General features: G+C 34.9%; 1 protein-coding gene across 14 annotated transcripts in view; it reads left to right on the forward strand.

Moving 5' to 3' along the window:
• The window catches only part of TMEM135 (transmembrane protein 135), a 271,979-nt gene that overhangs the window by 97,989 nt on the left and 154,968 nt on the right, over positions 1–19,022 (forward strand). For all 14 annotated transcript variants that reach the window (XM_031460511.2, XM_031460510.2, XM_031460513.2 and 11 more), the window contains one exon: positions 146–179. In XM_031460511.2, the coding sequence (XP_031316371.1) occupies positions 146–179 (34 nt within the window). The remainder of the gene's footprint in view (positions 1–145; positions 180–19,022) is intronic.

Here is a 19,022-nt window from a genome sequence, read left to right on the forward strand (position 1 = left end):
GGGTACTAAAAACTTAGTTCAGCATAATGTACCCCTTTTTCTCAACTCCGATAATTGCTTTGATAGATTTCTAAAAAAAATGATAAAGTGATTATTAAGTCACATTGATGCTTAGTCTCATTCTGTCTCTTAAAATTATTTGCAGGAGAGGGCTGCTCACAATTTATATGGCCAACTTGGTAAGTAATTCTTTTTTGTTTTGCTTTTGAGGTTTCTCCATGTGCTTTTTTTTAACCTCTTTTTTTTTTTTTTTAAATCAAGTTCCCTTACAAGAGAAGGGAAAACCCCTTAAATTTGAGAATATTTTCTGTGTCTGTTTTTAAAGAATAGACTTAAATGTTTAAAATAGCCTTGCTGCTATCTCGTTCACTCCCGTCACATGGACTGAATTGCACTTATTTCAGGAGGAAAGTGATTCACTGCCCTGTGCCCTTCTAGATTCTTTTCTTTTAAGCTTAGATCTTCGTCTTTGATAGGATGTATATCTGTATCTGTATCCCTCTCTTTCTCTGTCTTTAATTTCATCTCATGCTCTGCTTCTGTTGCTAACTTCTTACGGGAAAAATGATTTAAGGATGAGCTTTTATGATGTACGTTCTTCTTGGACATCAGAATAGCATTGATTCTACCTCCAAATACTGAGTATATTTAATAATATAATTAGCCAGGCTTCTAAATTGTTAAGTTTAGAGAACTGACATTACTGTCTAGTTTGATGTGCTTTATGGTAAGTAAATAATCAAGGTTATGTAATTTTCATTGCCAAATTCATATTTTAAAAAACATCTATATTAAAATCTTTCAGAGTTGTTTAATGTAATTGATAGTCAACATTGAAAAATTCAATTAAGAAAAGAGAAATAATTATTTACCTAAGGATAGGTTTTTGAATTCTGTAGCAAGAGAGTTATATTTAGCAACTTAATTTCAGCTCTAAAATATTTAATTTTTACTCTGTGCTTACCATGTGTCAGTGACTGCGCTGTGTGCTGGAAGGCACGCTAGAGACAGTCCTTGTACTCCAGGAATTTGCTGTTGGGTAGAGTAGAAATAATGTCTGAAGAGGGCTGAAAGATGAATCACAGGGTGCCCTGGAAACTGTAATAGTAGCATCAAACTATTTCAGGTGCTGCCTTCCTTTCTTTTTTGTAAAAAAAACTTTGAAAATTATGTCTGCATACTAGAATGCATTTGAGTTTTAATGCATTTTTTTCCCTTTAGTCATGCACCTGCTTTCCTATGCTACCACAGGGTGATACTTTAATACCCAAACGTTATATGTATTTATACATTTACCTTTAAGTTCTACGTAAACTTCCATAAACTATTTTTATGTTCCTTGATTTAGACTGTAAATACCTGGAGAGAAGATACTTGATTTTGATTGATATGATCAATGTTGGAAAGTACCCTAAAAATACTGTATTTTTTTAGACTTTTTATTTTGAAATAATCATAGATTCATATTGCGGTTGTAAGAAATAATAGAGAAATATCGTTTACTCTCTACCTAATTTTCCTCAATAGTATTATCTCTTAAAAAATGAGAATAGTAGCAAAATTAGGACATTTACATTATTTACTGTGGTCAAGACAGAGAACACTTCCTTTACAGGCATTCTTCATGCTGCCCTTTTGTAGTTACGTTCACTTCTCTCTCACTCTAACCTCCCATCCCCCAACCTCTGGCAACCACTTATTTATTCTTTGTTTCTATAATTCTGTAATTTCTACAGCTGTTTCAAGAATTTTATATAAATAGAATTATATAGTACCTACTATTTGTCATTATCTATTTTCACTCAACATAATTCTCTGGAGATTATTTCAAGCTGTTGGGCTTGTCAGTAGTTCATTCCTTTTTTATTGCTTAGTAATATTCCATGGTATGGCTGTACTAGTTTATTTAATTGTTCACCCATTGAAGGACATCTGGCTTGTTTCCATTTTTTGGCTATCAAAAATAAAGCTGCTATAAATATCCATGTGCAGGGTTTTGTGTGAACATGAGTTTTTATTTCTCTGGGATAAATGCCCAGGAGTGCACTTGCCAGGTGGTATGGCAGATGAATGTTTAGTTTTTAAAGGAACTGTTAAAACGTTTTCCAGAGTCACTGTACTATGTTGTTTTGATAGTATTTCAATTGTAGAGTAAACCTTTGAATTGTGTTCTTTCAAAATGGAAAACTTTTTGTGTGTGTTAGGGGAGTAATAACATTTATCTAAGTAGATTTGTGTTTTTTATGTCCAGATTAATACATTTCAGTATTAGAAAAGTTTTTCAGAAAATGCAGTATATGAATTGGCATTTTATCTTTTGTCAGCCGGTTTTAAAGGGTCTATAATTTAAAAACTTAATGAGATCGAAGGCTTTACACATGCACTTTACTATGTCCAAAGGAAAGTAAATTTTGTACATGATCTGTTCTGGATACTAATGATAATCTTAGTATCTTCATCTTCCCTTTCTCTAAATAGAGCCTTTTACTTTTACTATTGCTGTATAACTATTGCTATAGTAAGAGGGTGATTAGTGCAGAATAGGTAAGACTTTAAATATTTTCAGAGACTGAAAATAGCCTTAAGAAATAATTTTATTCTATAACTCTGTTACATTGCTCACTAGACTAAGCTGAGATTGTTGGCTTATTTTAACATCAACAACGAAAATTCTAAATTTCGGGAGGTTTTAAGAAAAGTATTTAGGTTTGTGTTTCTGATTTGGAAAGTACAGAAAAGCCTGAAGAAGAAAGTGAAAATCATCTGTAATTTTACCGTGTAGTAATTACTTAACATTTTCATTTTTTTTTGTTCCCTTCCCTTTCCTCCAGTGTACATACATAAATGCACACAAATAGATGCACATTCACATTACCCATTATATACCCATTAAAAAATTGGAGGCATATTGTTTTGTGACATCTTTTGTTACTATGCCATATAATTTTAATTGCTCATGGTATTAAATAATCATTTTTTAGAGGGTCTAATCCTACCTTTTCACATACTTCTTGGTTATATTTTTATTACAGTGGGTTGGTTTTATACATATACACATATACACAGTCCCACTGAAAATGCTGGGAGATAATAAAATACTGTTTGTTCGTAATGGTATCATTTTGTTAGTTTTGGCTGTGACAGCTACCCATTCCTTAATTATTTTGACCAGAAAATGTCAAAGGCATTGCCATGCCTTTGAATGAATACCTGATAGAGAAATATGCAAAACTGGCTTCATACTGTCTTTATCATCTTTGTCTTTATTTTTATCAGGGACCAATTATTGAGTGCAAAACACTTTGGTAGGTATTTGGACACAAGTATCAGCCATAATTCTATCCTTGAAATTAATTTAGTTGAGGGAACAAGATATACCTAGATCTGAATTTTAGATGAATAGGTAATAAATAGTCCAAGATAGTAATATCCATGTCAAATATGTTGTTAGACAGTACAGTCTTTATAATTTTAGAAAAGGGAGTTAGCTTTGGGCTGGGGAAATCAGAGAAGGTTTTATGAATCACTTGGGACTTGAACCTCGAGGAAAGGAGAGGACTTGGAGGTAGCTGCATCTTAGGGACGTGACACTGGTGATCACAGGACAAAATTCTTGCCTTTCCGAGGATTGCAGGTTGGGGCCAAGGTTTAGGAAGAAAAAAAATAAGCAACATTTGTTGATTATCTACTATTTAGGCACTGTTGGTAAAATTGGGGTTACCAAAATAAACAAGGTATAGTCCTTGCTTCCCAAGACCTTATACTTTACTGGGGGAGAGAGATGTAAACCAATGGAAGTAAACCTCATCTCTGTTTTTTGTTTTTGTTTTTTAACATTGATAGTTGTCTCAAAACAGAAAACAGTACAGTGCTTATACTATGTAGCTGTGAATATAAATTTTGCTAGTTGTGTTTATGTTAGTATCATAAGAAGCAGGTGACGAGCTATATACTCTAAATAAGAGACATCTCTATTAATACTTCAGTTTTTATAAAACAAAAAATCTGTCGGGCTACTTTTATTATTCATGATATCTGTCAGTAAGCCCTGATGAGTCTCATTTATTAGATATGTTTTTGGCCTCAGTGATTAATTAGCAGTTTTAAAAATTACCATGTCTTAAAATTTAATTAAAATTAATTTAGTTAAACGACATCTGAAAATGTCAGTCTTTCTTGTTACATGTTAGCATATTTTGGAAGGAAAAGTGTACAGTTTAAAAATTGTACAGGTTTTTAAGATTTTTATAATTGATAGAGACTTAGTTGTTAAAGGGCAAAATGTATAAAAGTTATGCAGAAAAGGTATGACACAAAGAATGAAATATTTTCTCTGGCTTCTGCCCAAGATGTGGCTATAAAGTGATAGAAATGTTTTCCTGGGGCTAATATGCCACAACCAATTACCCACAAGAACACCAGCTGCTAGGATTCAGCTTTGCACAGTATGATTCAAAAGAGAACACAGAAGAGTTTGCGTTTACATGACTTCCCTTTATTTATGTTGGTTGTGACAATGACTGAGGATTCTAGTCTTTCAAAATTCATTATATGCTGCTAACAGTTATTTAAGATGCGATGTCAAGAGTAGTTCATTTCTGTTTAGTTTGATTATAGTTTATGACATTTAAAAATCTTTCTTTTTAAGTTCTTTTGAAAACTTCTCTGCAGTTTCATTTATGCACTGGGCATTCAACAATGCATGCATTTTATAATTGTAAACATATATCTAGCAGGCTTGTCTCTAGCATTTGTTTTTTAATTTTAAACATGCAGTGTCTGTGATTAAAACATGTGTATTTGATTTTTCAAACATAAGGTTTGAAAATGTTGATTCATATGTTTTCTTGTAAGGCCACTTCAATTTAATTAGATTTAGCAGGTAGTTATTATATGTCAGCTGTACTGGGCACATGAGGATACGAAAGAAATACAAAACGGACTATAAACTAGTTGGAGAAATTTGATAGATGAACTTGAAAAAAATAAACTGAAAGTATTAAATTCAAAAAACAATTATAAATACTCTCTCTCAAATTGCTCCCCTAAGCTTTCCTTTTGCAGCAAATGACATCAACCATCCATCCAGTTGCTCAGGCCAAAAACTTAGGAGTTTTAACTCTTTTCTCCTTACGCCTTTGGTCCAGTCCATCACGAAATCTTATTCTACTTTGAAAATATACTCTGGATCATACAGTGACTCATTACCTACACAGTTACAACCACAGTCTGAGCCCCAGCATCTCTTGCCTGAGCTATCTGAATAGCCTAACTGGTTTACATCTTCCCACCCTTGCCTTCTTATACAGCCTGTTGTCCACAGCCATCAGAGTCATGGGAAATGCAAATTAGAGCTTACTGATCTTCTGCTGAAAATTCAAAAGAGCCTTCCCTTCCCACTTCTCACTGCACCCCGAATACAATTCAGATGTCTAACAAAGCCACTACCTCTCTGACTCTGTCTACTGTTTCTTCTCATTCTTTGCACTGGATTTCTTTTTGTCTGTGGAATGCTTGAAGCTTGTTATTCCTTTACAGCCTAGCACTTGCTTTTCTTTTTGCTTAGAAATCTGTTTCCTTAGGTTTTTCTTGGCTGCCGTCTTTTCCTTATGTCGTTCCTAACCCAGTGTCACCTCCTGAGAGAGCCCTTCCTTACTCGTGTAGTTAAAGCGGCTTCCCCTCACCCCTCTAACTTGTAATCTTATCTTTTTTCATGGCACTTATAAGTACTGAAATTTTCTTACTTGTTTGTTTAGTTGTTTTTCTTCCCTCACTGTATATAAGCTGCTTAAGGACACGGACTCTTGCTTGTTCACTGACATTTCCCTATTACCTATAAAGAGTGTTTAGAATATCATGTATGCTAAATGAACAATTTTGAATGAATGGAGATTGGGAACAAATACTCTGGAAAATGGCAAAGCTGAGAGAGAATGACCCTTCTCTATGTTGGTGAACAAAATATCTGTTCTCCCTACCCCAATCTGTTAGCCTTGAGACACAAGTCCTTTAGGCCAAGTAAATTACCTTGTTTTCCCAGAGGAAGGTAAACAAAGGGGCAAGTGGATCTGTCCTCAGTTGAGTTCCTGAGCTAGCAGATTCCTTTGTTGGAAGCTTTCTTACAAGTACCAGGATTAGGGCTAATGCTCCTCTCTGTTCTTACTCTGACTCTTTCAGTCACACTGAGGGATGTGTTTCTGGTACCCAGGATAACATTAGCCAATGTTGAGCTCTTCATTTTGTAGAAGCTGAGATACTTTGCTATCCAAGGTGAATAGGTTCCTTGAAGTTGCCATGGTCTTCTTGATCACAGAGGCACACGTAGAGGGGGACTTGTGAGCGTGAAAAGGGGAATTATTAGAGACTCTCTATTTTTTTTATTGGACAATTTCATACTGTCATTTGAAGATCTGCCCATATTGTTGGTATTATTTACTTTGAACTTGACACCCTGTTTTCAGGACCTGTGTGTGTTGCTTCCGGCTGCTGCGTAGTGTGCTAGAATATCCATCCCCTGTATGTACTTTATAACAGCTTTATTGAGATACAAGTTACATACCATAAAATTTACCCTTTTGCGCTAAAAACCACTGGAATGTAAGCTTCATTCACAGAGTGGCTTTTAGTACATTCACAGAGTTGTGCAACCATTATCACTCTAATTTTAGCATACTTTGTCTGCTACGTTTTACATGTTCATTCTTCCAGTGATAGATACTCAGATTGCTTCCAGCATCTCAATATCACAAACAGTATGGTGCTGGACATCTTTGTACATGGCTGTTTTGTGAATTTCTCTGGGTGTGCATGGATGAAAACTAAGAAGATGGATTTTAGATCATGTACTTTCTGATAAAAGGGCAGAATGATTTGGAATGTGAGAACATATCATTATTCTAGTTGCCAGCTGGAGGTAGGTTTATTGGTACTTCAGGCGATAATTCTAACTTGTGCTTCTTTGTCCTGTGTTTCTATCTGAGTAAGTTAATTATTCATCCTAAGGATTTCAGGTTTGGAGGTTGACTTTGAAACTAGTAGGTTCTCTGCTATAAGTGGCTTGAAGGACCACCACAGGGTCAATTAGGCCAAAAGAAAAAAGGGTGCAGTTTTCCTTTGGGCATGAGTTTTTATCATAACTAGTCAGTCTTTATACACCTTTATTTTCTGTTTGTCTTGTAAAGATAATACAAAATATATGTCAAAAAATTGAAAAACAAATGTAAAGAAAAATTATTTAAAAAAAACAGATGTGAAGGAGCAGAAATTTACATGGGACTATAAATAAAAGAGACAAAGGAAAACAGCATATAAGAGAAGAAAATGGAAAATAAAAAACAACCCATATAGTAAACATTTGGCTTTTGTTGGTACCTGGAGGGAGATGTGGCTCCTCTTTGCTGCTGGGTGGTCATGATCTGTACTGACACCCCTCGTGGGGACAGCGGAGCAGAGGCCCAGTTCCAGCTGGTGGTGGGGATGCATGTCTCGGCTCTCAACTTGGTCTCCCCTGACTCCTCCCCACTGAGGGTGTTAGGGTGCCCTGTTACAGCCTTGTGAGGGCGGAAGTCTAGGCTCTCCACTTGGTCACTGCTGGTGGGGTTGGGCCACAGTTTTTTCCTGTGGTGTTTACCTGGAGTAGAGTGGTTATGGTCTAAATGTTTCTGTTTTGATAGGCTGCCCTTTTCCTGGTCCTTTAGGAAGACAGAGCAGGTTTCTGCCTGTGCCTGTTAGCATTTCTGGCTTGCAGGCTTCTTCAGCTCCAAGACTGGGATATACAAGGAAAACCAGGTACTCACCACCATGTCAGTCTTTGGATCTCAAGGTCTCTAGATGGTCCGCCTTCTTCTTTCCACCTTGCAGTCTTTAAATGTTTGTTTTATATATAACATCCACGGTTTTTAGTTGTAATTAATGGGAGAAATAGGCAAAGTATGTATACCTGATCTTCCCGGAAGCAGAAGTCCTTCACATATAAGTTTTGTGTAGTAGTCAGAAATAATCAAGTACGCAAGGGAACAAGGCACCAAGATCAAGATCTGGCAGAAAAAATAACAGACACAGACCTTCAAGACTACGTGTATCAGAATTATCTGAAAATGTAAAAAACGAGTGTGTTTAAATGTTTAACATAAAAGATGACTTTTGATTCAGGTCAGATTGGAATAACAGGAAACAGATTTACTTTTCTGCCTGAAACAACAAAAATAATTGAAACAACAGTTCTTAAGACACATTGTACCTTAAGCAGTGAAGGATGGTGACCCCTGAAATGTTAGACGCTAGTGAGATGAGCCCTGTGATTGCTTGGCTTCCTACCTGGAGAGCATTGCTAGGCCAGGGAGCAGGAATATGGAACTGGGGCAGAGCCTGGCTCTGTCCCGGGGTTGGCAAGGCACAGCTAGGAGTCCAAGGAGACATGGTGGCTAGAGTTTGCATGTAGCAGAGGAGAAAGGGAGAGAGCTCCCGCGGTGTACAGAGGGTTGCAGAATACTCAGCTCAGTTCTGATCAGTGCGTGCATGTGAGAAACCTTCCTGAAGCTGGGGAAAGAACCAGCCAAACCCACTAGAGAGAAGAGTCCTCTGAGCTCATGCAGGGCTAGGAATAGTTGCTATTCCCACCGTTGAGGGTAGAAGATTTAATAATTCACAGGGCAATGGGAAGATTATTTAGAAGGGTTTTACCTCAGTGTGGAGCAGAGGTTAGTCCTACACTAAACACTGTTCTGGCCTCAAAAAGAAAAAAAAAAAAAGCAAGGCGTGAAAGGATCTATATCTGCAAGCGAATCTAATGTAGATGAAATTTATGTTAGTACAAAAAAAATATATAGCACCCAACAAGGTAAAATTTACAATGTCTGGCATACAATAAAAAATTACTAGGCATGAAAAGGATCAGGAAAATATGACCCATAATGATGATGAGAAAAATCAAACATTTGAAATCAAAGCAGAAGTGACACCTACAACAGTATCAGTAGACAAGGCATCAAGACAGTAATGTTACTGTATTCCATATACTCAAGAAGCTAGGGGAAATATTAAGCGTGTTAAGCAGAGATATGGAAGATAGAAAAAAAAAAAACCCAAAATAAACTTCCAGAGATGAAAGCTATAAAACCTGAGATGAAAAATACACAGAATAGGATTAATGGCATGGCAGACTTTGCAGAAGAAAAAGATTACTGAACCTAAAGGCATAACAATAGAAACTATCCAAAATGAAACACCAAGGGAAAAATTTTAAAACTGTGAACAGAATATTAGTGACCTTATAGGATAACTTGAATTGGCCCAATATGCATACAGTTGGAGTTGCTACAAGAGAGAGGGTGTGTGGTCAGGAAAACATTTGGAGAAATAATGGCTGAAAATGTCCCAAACTTGATGAAAACTCTAAACTCTTATCCAAGAACCTAGATAAACCTCAAACACAAGGAACATGAAGGAAATTAATCACGTTATAGTCAGTTAAACCAATGATAAAGAGAAAATCTTGAAAGTCAGAGAAAAGAGAAATATTTTATACAGATGAACAGAGATTATAGTGACAGCAAATTTCTCACTGGGAATAATACATATGAGAAGATGGTTGGTTAAGCAACGTCTTAAAGTACTGAAGAAAAAGAACTGTCAGTGTAGAATTGTACACCCAGCAAAACATCCTTACAAAGCAAAAGCGAAATAAAGACTTTTTTTAAGACATACAAAAGCTGAAAGAATTTATCACCAGCAGGTCTGTACTAGAGGAGATGTTAAAGTTCGTGAAGAAGTTTTCAGAAAAATGGTAGTAGTTGGAAATCTAGGTTTACACAAAGAAATGAAGAGACTGGAAATGGAAACTACCTGGGTAAATATTAAAGATACTTTTTGTATATATATCCCTTTATAATTGGCTGCAAAAATAATAGTTTGAGAGAGTTATAACATGTAAAAGTAAAGTGTTTAACAGCAATAATACAAAGTTCAAGAGGAAAGAAATGGAAGTATAATGTCAAATTTTTATATTGTATGGAACATTGTATAATGTCATTTGAAGGTAGACTGATAAATTTAAGATGTATATTATAAACCTCAGATCAGCCCAGCTTAATGTAACCTACAAGAAGTTGCTTTAAAAGTTAAAGGGACAAAAAAATTTTAAATAGAGGGAAACAGGTTAAAAGTAAAAAGTTCAAAAAAAGATATCTCATTCTAACTAGAAGTAAGCTGCAGGGGCTATAAACTGGACATAGTAGATTTCAGAGCAAAGCATATTACCAGAGAAAAAGAGGGTCATTTCTTAACAGTAAAAGGGCAAGTGAATTAAGAGGAAGTCATAATATTCCTAAATGTCTATGTGTCTAATAACAGAGCTTCAAAATAAAGCAAAAACTGACAGAATTGCAGTGAGAAACACACAAATTCACAATTATACTTGGAGATTATAGCATCCTTTGTCAATAACTGACATAGAAGGTAAGAAGAAAATCATTAATGATACAGAAGCCTTGATAAACACTGTTAACTAACTTGACATCATTGATATTTATAGGCCATTCTACACAACAGTATGGAGTGAATGTTATTTTTGAGTGCCATCAAGGCTGCCCATATTCTGGGCTACAAAACAAGTCTTAAAGGATTCAAGTCATACAATTCGTTGTTTGGCCTCAATGAAATTAAATTAGAAACTAGTAACCAAAAGATATCTGGAAAATTCTCAAATATTTGAGAACTGTTGTGCTTCAGAGGATATCGAAAGTGAAGCTAGAAAGTGTTTTGAACTGAATGAAAAAGCAGACACAACACTCAAAATTTGTGATATATATTTACTGTCTACTTAGAGGGACATTTTATAGCAGTAAATGCCCGTTTAGAAAAAAAGAAGCAAGGTCTCAAGTCAATGACTTCAGTTTCCACTTTAAGAAAAAACTAGACAAAGAAGAGCAGGTAAACCCACAGTAAGCAGAAGTTAGAAAATAATAAATATTAAAGTGGAAATAAGTGAAAAAAAAACAACAAAGAAAAAAATCAACATACCCCAAGCTAGTTCTGAGAAAATGATTAAAACTGATAAATTTGAAAGCCAGACTGATGAGGAAAAAAAAGAGAGAAGATACAAATTACCAGTGTCAGGAATAAGAGAGGTGATACCAATATAGATTATGCAGGTAGGAAAGATACAATAACTTGATATTTTGAACAAATTTATGCCTTTATAACATATTGACTATATTGTCCATATTGACAACTTAGGTGAAATGGTTATATTTCTTGAAAGATACAAACCACTAAAACTCACTGAAGAAGAAACAGATAACCTGATCAGCCCTGCATTTATTAAAGATATTGGATTTGGAATGAAAAGCCTTTTCCCAAAGAAAATTCCAGGCCTAGGTAGCTTCCCTGTAGAGTTTTAATATTTAAAGAAGAATTAATAACAATTCTACTCATTTCACTCAAACTGTATCAGAAAGTTGAAGAGAAGTAATCACTTCCAGATTTGTTGTGAGACCAGCATAATTCTGATACCAAAACAAGACAGAGACATTACAAGGAAACTACGGACTTAATATCCTTCATGCATTTAGATATAGTATTCTTAGCAAAATTTTAGCAAATCAATCCAGTATTATATTAAAAGAATAATATACCATGACCAAGTGAGGTTTAGCCGGGGATTAAAGTTTAGCTTAACATTCAGAAGTCAATGTAATTCATCATTTTACAGACTTAAAACATAAACATCTCAATAGAGTCAGAATAAACTTTTGACAAAATTCAACATCCATTTCTGATTAAAATTCTTATAAAACTAGATCAGTGGTGTTCAGTCAGGAGGAGTGATTTTGTATCCTAGGAGTGATTGATATTGGCAATATCTGATCTGGAGATATTCTTGATTCTCATGACTGAGTGAATGGTACTGGCATTCATTAGTTTGAATCCTGGTTTACCATTTACTAGCCTTTGTCTCAGTTTCTTCATCTGTCAAATGGAATAATTAATATATCATTTTTATAATTATTATAAAGATTACTATGATCCAAGAGGAATAAGAGGCCTTTAAACATAACATTTCTTTACTGTGATAATCATTCTAACAAATAAGAAAAGTCAAGTAATTTAAAGAAATATTTGATTGCACATAGAGCTCTATTTTTTACTGCTTTTTAAGATATGTGTGTATATACCTACATATGTGTAATTATGTTATATTAAAATGGTTAGCTAGTTAAGGATACACTTTAACATTGTAGACATTGTTCCAAAGAGGAAATAATATCTGGGTTATTAGCACTGCATAGTCATTTTCATAATATGCGATTAGTTTCCCAAAATGCTTGCTTGTAAGCTGATGTGAAAGTAGGTTCTGGGACCCAGACCTGCCATAGATGCCTTATTTACTGGAGTCTAGGTGTTCACTTTCCTAGTTCTGCATTCTTTTACTAAATCTAGACTATACAAGTCATTGTTAATGAAGTCTGGAAGTATAGCTGTCCTTAACATGGCTGTGGGGTGTTTATAGATCAGCACTAGGATGTGGCACTCTTAGCAAGGGAGAAGACAGAAGAAACCTGAGTTTATTTTTTACCTTCTCTTCGCTTTCCTTAAATAAGCCAAGAAATATTTGTTGAGGGTATATTTTTTGTCATGAATTTAAAGGGAAAAAATAAAAGCAGTGTGATTTTTTTTTAACCTTTCATATATTTAATTTATTTTCTGTATTTTTTGTATCTTTTTTCTTTTTCTTTTCTTTTTTTTTTTTTTCTTGAAATAAGCTCTTCAGAGTTTGGGATTTTGTTTTCTACTTCTGTCTTTCCTGTAGGAATAACCAGGATGCTTTGTATTCAGTGACTAATACCTGCATAGTATCATGTTTATCTGTTGCTTTAAGAAATGCTTTTCCCATACTGTTTTTCATTTAACATACCAGAACCACCATGTTAAATAGGCATGATAGCTTTCATTATCCATTTATAGATTATGAAAATGGAGTATGGAAGGATATGTGACTTCTGAACTCGTATTGATATATGATAAGGTAATATTGAAAACTCAGGTTTTAACTGGGTTTAGTGCTTTTTCTAGGCTACTGTATCCTACCTAAATGTTGTTGATTGATGACCTGTTAATATCTAGACTTTATAAATGGATATTAAGAAGCAATCCTTAAATGTGGCAACATTTGCAGTACAGAGCACGATTGTTTTCATTTGTGGTCTTTTAATGAAGGTTAAATCTGGAGGTCTGGAATGTAATGACGGTATTTAAAAAAATTTAGCACTGCTATGACAGCTTTAGGCAGTAGCCTGGGATGTTAACTCAGTACACTTCTGTGTTAAATCATTTTATGTCACTTTGGTCAAGAAGGTAAGCATTAATTGTATTTCTAGGAATTAAACTATTCAAGTGTGTTGCATGTTTAAGACCAAAGGAAAAGTAATTTATGTTTATTTAGCCAATGATTTAAGTCCTTAAAAAACTTCTTTTACTAGTTGACTAAACTTTAAAAAAATTTCTTTTTATTGAAGTATAGTTGATTTGCAGTGTTGTGTTAGTTTCAGGTGTACAGCAAAATGATTCAGTTATATATATACATCTATATGTTCTTTTTCAGATTCTTTTCCATTAAAGGTTATTACAAGATATTGAATAGAGTTCCTTGTGTATACAGTAGATCTTTGTTGTTTATTTTATATATATTTATCCCAAACTCCTAATTTATCTCCTCCCTGGCTTACTAAATTTTGTAGCTCCTAGTCATCTAACTACATTACTGGGTTTTTGTGATTTTTGTATGTTTCTAGTACTTTGATATCCAACAATATGATTTAATGTAACATTTGATCATTTTAAAAAGTAGAAGCAAAGAACTATGACTTTTGTAGTGTGGTATTTATCATGCTCATTTCTGTTGTAAGATACAAATTTAATTACAAGGCTAAATATCATCTTTTAATCATCTATATAAAATTATTAAAATACTTAAATCACCCTTAAAGGAAATTTAAAGGTGAGGAATAAAAACACATTTACTTATTCAAGGGCTTAAATACCTTAATTTTAAAATAATGCATTTTATGTTAAATTTTTTGGAGGGAAAGATATAGGTTCTACATTTGCTAAATTATATGACTGAATGACATGTGATAAGAGGTGTCTGTGATTGTTTTTTCTATCAGTAAATCTTGTACCATTTAGTGGTACCTCTTAGCAATTTTCATAAACATAATATGAGCTTAAACTGACCACTAATTGTATTGCACGTTAGAAATGATATGCTGTTTGAGAAATTACATTTAGATGTATCCTACAACATACAGGTTCTGGAATTCTTTGCATTCTGGCGTAAGATACACTAATTGGTTCAATAAAGTGAGCAGTAAATGAAGAAATTTAAGAGATATAAATGGGCTTAATGTGTAGGAGAAAAATAGCTCATTTGGAACATGTCTCTAAGGCATGCCCTTCACACCTCTAATAACAATTAACAAAGTAGAGGATGAAAAGCCCTGGCCCTGCTTGTAAATGCCGTTTGGTGAAAGACAGTGGACTTTGCTGTTTTCATTTTGCTGAAAAAGCTACAGGAGGCAGGTAAGGACTACTTTTCCTAAAACTTGATCTTGTATTTGTGAAGAAGTATTTATTTAAAGAAAAGTAGAAAAAAAAGGGGGGGGGGAAGGAGGAAAAAAAAGCCATTTACTCTAAAATGTAGTTTGGCCACAGGGACCTGAATCTGTCACATCTGGCGTTTATTATTTTACATCTACAATTTTTTGTTGTTTTTGTTCAATGTTTAATATAAATAGAAGTTCAATAAAGATATTTTAAAGATTTAACTCTGTTCTCTAAAACCAATAGTTGTGACAGGATCTGGTTTAATGTTAAATTGACTTTCTGTCCCTGAAAGTGTGGCAGCAACCTGGTACAGGTCAAGAGACAGAAAACAGAAGAATGGAAGGCACACTGGTGTGGAATTGGGAGACTTAAATCCTGGTATCAGTTTTCACACCAGTTAGAGTTCACGTTACTTGACTCTGTGGCCCCTGGTTTATTAGTCTGGGAACACTGAGATCTTTTCAGTACTTTCCAGTACCACTTCAGTGCTTTGTTTTTTTTTTTTTTTTTTTTTTTATCACGAAGAAAGACTTTTGAGCCACTGCTGCTGACTTATTGGTTGTATGATGACCTTGGTCAAACCATTTTGTTTCTACTTCCCCAATCTTTGCAGCTGTGAAATTGGGATCACAGTAGTGCCTACCTCATGGAATAATATGGTGAAAATTAAATAAGCTGATGCATATAAAAGGCTTACTAGTGAATAAGAAGGTCTCAATAACGTTTGTTTTTATTGTTATTTTTGTCATTGTTGTTGTGACTGTGATTTTGAACATGTCTGTGAAAATCTTCACAGCATGAAAACCCTTATCAAAGGTGTATCTTTGGAAAACTTGTGTACCATAAAGGCAGCAAGGTTCCTTAGGTTTAGAACAAAGTCTTCACACTTTAATCTGATCTTGTAGAATCTTGATAGAGAGCTCAACTAAATTGAGGTATCTAAAAAAATTTAATTCCCTTTCTCCTTTCTTTCCCTATAAGGTGGTGATTAGGTGAAGTAGTGATTAGAGGAAGAACAGTTGATGTTCTGTTTTATACGGTTTTAGTAGGTTTGAATTAGAAATGAAAAAATATAGTCATTGACAATACTGTTTGGTTAATTATATTTACCGTCCTTCCTCCAGAGAGCTCAAAACATTTTAAAGATGTAACTCAACATTTTATAGATACTACTTTAATTATCTCTCTTTTCCTGAGGTGAAATGTGGAAAGTGTGAGAGTTGAGAATATTTCTCATATCTGAGGGATTTGGAAGTGCTAAAATGTTTTCACTCTTAGGGAAATTGTTTCTCTTATGCTGTGGCTGTTATAAAAAAATCCTAAAAGTAATTTGTCCTGAAATTATCAGGTAAGTAAGATAAAGATTTTCTGCTTGTATGCAAAAAAAAAAAAAAAAAAAAAACCAAACAAGGAAAACCTGAACTATTGTGTGACATCAGAGTCTGATTATAGATGAATCAGAGACATTATTATTAGGTATCTGAAATACAGATTGCAATACAGAGAAGATGTCACCTGGCAACAAGCTGTCTCCTAAAAAGAGAAAGAAACCATTCAAGCATGTCCTTGATGATGGGCTGGGTGCAGTCCTTTGTCCTTTCCTCCTTTCTCTCAAATTTCAATGAAGTGGTAGCAAACATTTGCAGAAAGGGAGATGCCTTTAAGAGTATTGGAAGAGACGAGATTTTAATGAATTTCTGGAAATTGGAATTCTAACTCTAATAACTAAAATCTATTATAACTGAAAATCCAGGGAGGAGTAGACCACAGTCTGGCACTCACAGGTGCATGCTGCTGGGGAGGCTGGGACCATTCTCCGTGGTAGAACTCTGGAGAGACCTCAAACTGGGAGCATGAATAAGAGCAGGAATCAGCAGGAGTATATCTGGAAAAGCAGAGTCATTTCCCATAAGTAGTGGGATGGAGTCCGGGTAACTTTGTCCAAGAGTAAAATTTATTAAGGGATTTTGAGCACCTGGGTAGCCTCTCATTCTTGACTTTCTTACCTGCTCAATATTAATTCTGTTCAAGTGACGTCTACCAATCGGTATTCCTAGTTATGTATATAGTTCACAGTTGGCTTCCTATTCAGAGGAAGAGAGTGTTGGACAAACCACCCCTTAAGTGCAGTGGCCACTTCTGATGTGTATGTGTTTGTGTATCTTCCTAGTTTTTCATTCATAAACATGAATATACAACCAAGTTTCACCAGGCATTTGAAGAAAATGAATGACATGAATAGCTCATCTTGAATAAACAACTGATTTTGGAAAAAACAGTTTAGGAATAAGAGCAAATCTGGAAAAAAAAAAGAATTCCTTCAGAGAATTTTGAGAAAATATAGCAATCAAAAAACAAGAATGTATTTTTTGGTAAAAGAAGCAGTTAGAGAAATAAATTATTCTGAGAAGTAAAAAGTATGATTGATTTAGAAAAACCCATAAAAATGAAAGGCTGAAAGATTAAGCAGAGGTTATTATGCAGAAAATAGAGTAAAAGCTGTAGATGGAAAACACTGAAAGATACACTAATAGATACAGTAGACTGTGATTAATTAGGAGTTCAAGAAAGAGAAAATAGGAGAGTGGCAGGTAGGGCTCTCTAAGGGCATAAAAGGAACACAGGTCCTATTCACCATGTCCTCGACTCCATCAGGAAGCCTGCCTTGGAGTTGCTGGGGATGCTTTGCCTGCAGATTTCCCAGTTGACCCATGGACAGCCTCAGTGTGCTGTGCCCCTCACCCACACATGCCCTCACCCTATAGTTGGCTCCTGGTGTATGCTCCTGATGGTAGTGAGAATGACCCTTTGCAGATGGCTGGTAAGCATGTGCAGAAAGCTGGCCTGACTCTGTGGGCCTGGGAGAAACCATAGACTTGAGCATTCAGCACAACCCTAGGGAAAACATGAAGGAAATTGGCTCTGTAGGAGTGAGAGAAGGCATACACGCTTAAGAATTCTTCCATAAGAAGGAACAAAAAGACTAGAGCAGGCATACCCATAGAAGAGTTCTGTGAAAGCCTCGGAATTCCTAGCAGGGCTGAGAGAAGGTGTTTCTCTCCTGAAGCAAGTCAGTAAGGAATGGAGAAGGTGGCTGCTTTTTCAGTTGTGAAGTCAATAATATAAACTTTAAGGGGAGTGAAAAATCAAGGAAAAATGACACCACCAAAGGAACACAGTTTTCCAGTAACCAACCTGAAGAAATGAAGATTTGCAGCATGCCAGATAAAGATTTCAAAATAACTGTTTTAAGAGAGCTCAGTGAGCTAATAAGAAAACGTAGACAGACAGTTCAGTGAAATCAGGAAAACCATATATGGTCAAAATGAGAGATGTAACAGAGAGGAATCATAAAAAAAGAACCAAATTCTGGAGTTGAAGAGTCAGTGAATGAAATGAAAATTGCAGTAGAAATCGTTAGCATTGGACTGGATTAAGCAGAAGGAAGAATCTGTGAAGTAGGAGATAGGACCTTTTGAAATTATCAAGTTAGAGGAAACCAAAGAAAAATGAGTAAAAAAGAGTAAAGAAAATCACAAAGTGACAAATGGGATAATGTTAAAAGAAATAATCTATGTATTATTGAACTGTCAGAAGGAGAAAAGAAAAAGCAGAAAGCTTATTTAAAGAAAAAATGGCTGAGAACTTCCTAAATCTGGGGAGAGATTTAGGAATCCAAGTTCATGAAGCTAATAGGTCCCAAACAAATTTAACTTAAAGAGATCATCTCTGAGACACATGATAATAAAACTGTTGAAAATTAAAGATACAAAGAACATTTTAAAAACAAGAGAAAAAAATCCTACACGCGAAGAAAACCCCATAAGGCTATCAAAAATTTCTTAGCAGAAACCTGGCAAGCCAGGTGACAGGTGACAGTGGGATGATATATTTAAAGTGTTGGAGAAAAAAAAACCAAAAAAAACCCCTACAAACTAAGAATACTTTACTTGGCACTTGTCCTTCAGAAAGGAAGGCAAGATAAAGAATTTCCAAAGCAAACACAACTTGAGAGTTAATCACCACTAGACCTATCTTACATGAAATGCAGAAAGGAATTCTTCAAGCTGAGAAGAAAGACACTGATTAGTAACATGAAAACATAGGAAAATAAACAACCAAGTGGTAAAGCATAGGGAAAAAGCTCCTTGACATTGGTCCTCACAATGATTTTTTTGGATATGACACCCAAAGCTAAAACAACAGAAGCAAAAATAAACAAGTGGGGCTACACTAAAGTAAAAAGCTTTTGTACAGCTACAGAAACAATAAAATCAAAAGGCAACTAAGCTATGGGAGAAAACATTTGCAAACTATCCATCTGATTATGAGGGGTTTATATCTAGAATATATAAGGAACTTATGCAACCCAATGGCAAAAGGAAAAAAAAAAGCTGATTAAAAATGGACAGAGGACTCGA

The sequence above is a fragment of the Camelus dromedarius genome, chromosome 12 (assembly GCF_036321535.1).
Source record: "Camelus dromedarius isolate mCamDro1 chromosome 12, mCamDro1.pat, whole genome shotgun sequence".
Lineage (NCBI taxonomy): Eukaryota > Metazoa > Chordata > Mammalia > Artiodactyla > Camelidae > Camelus > Camelus dromedarius.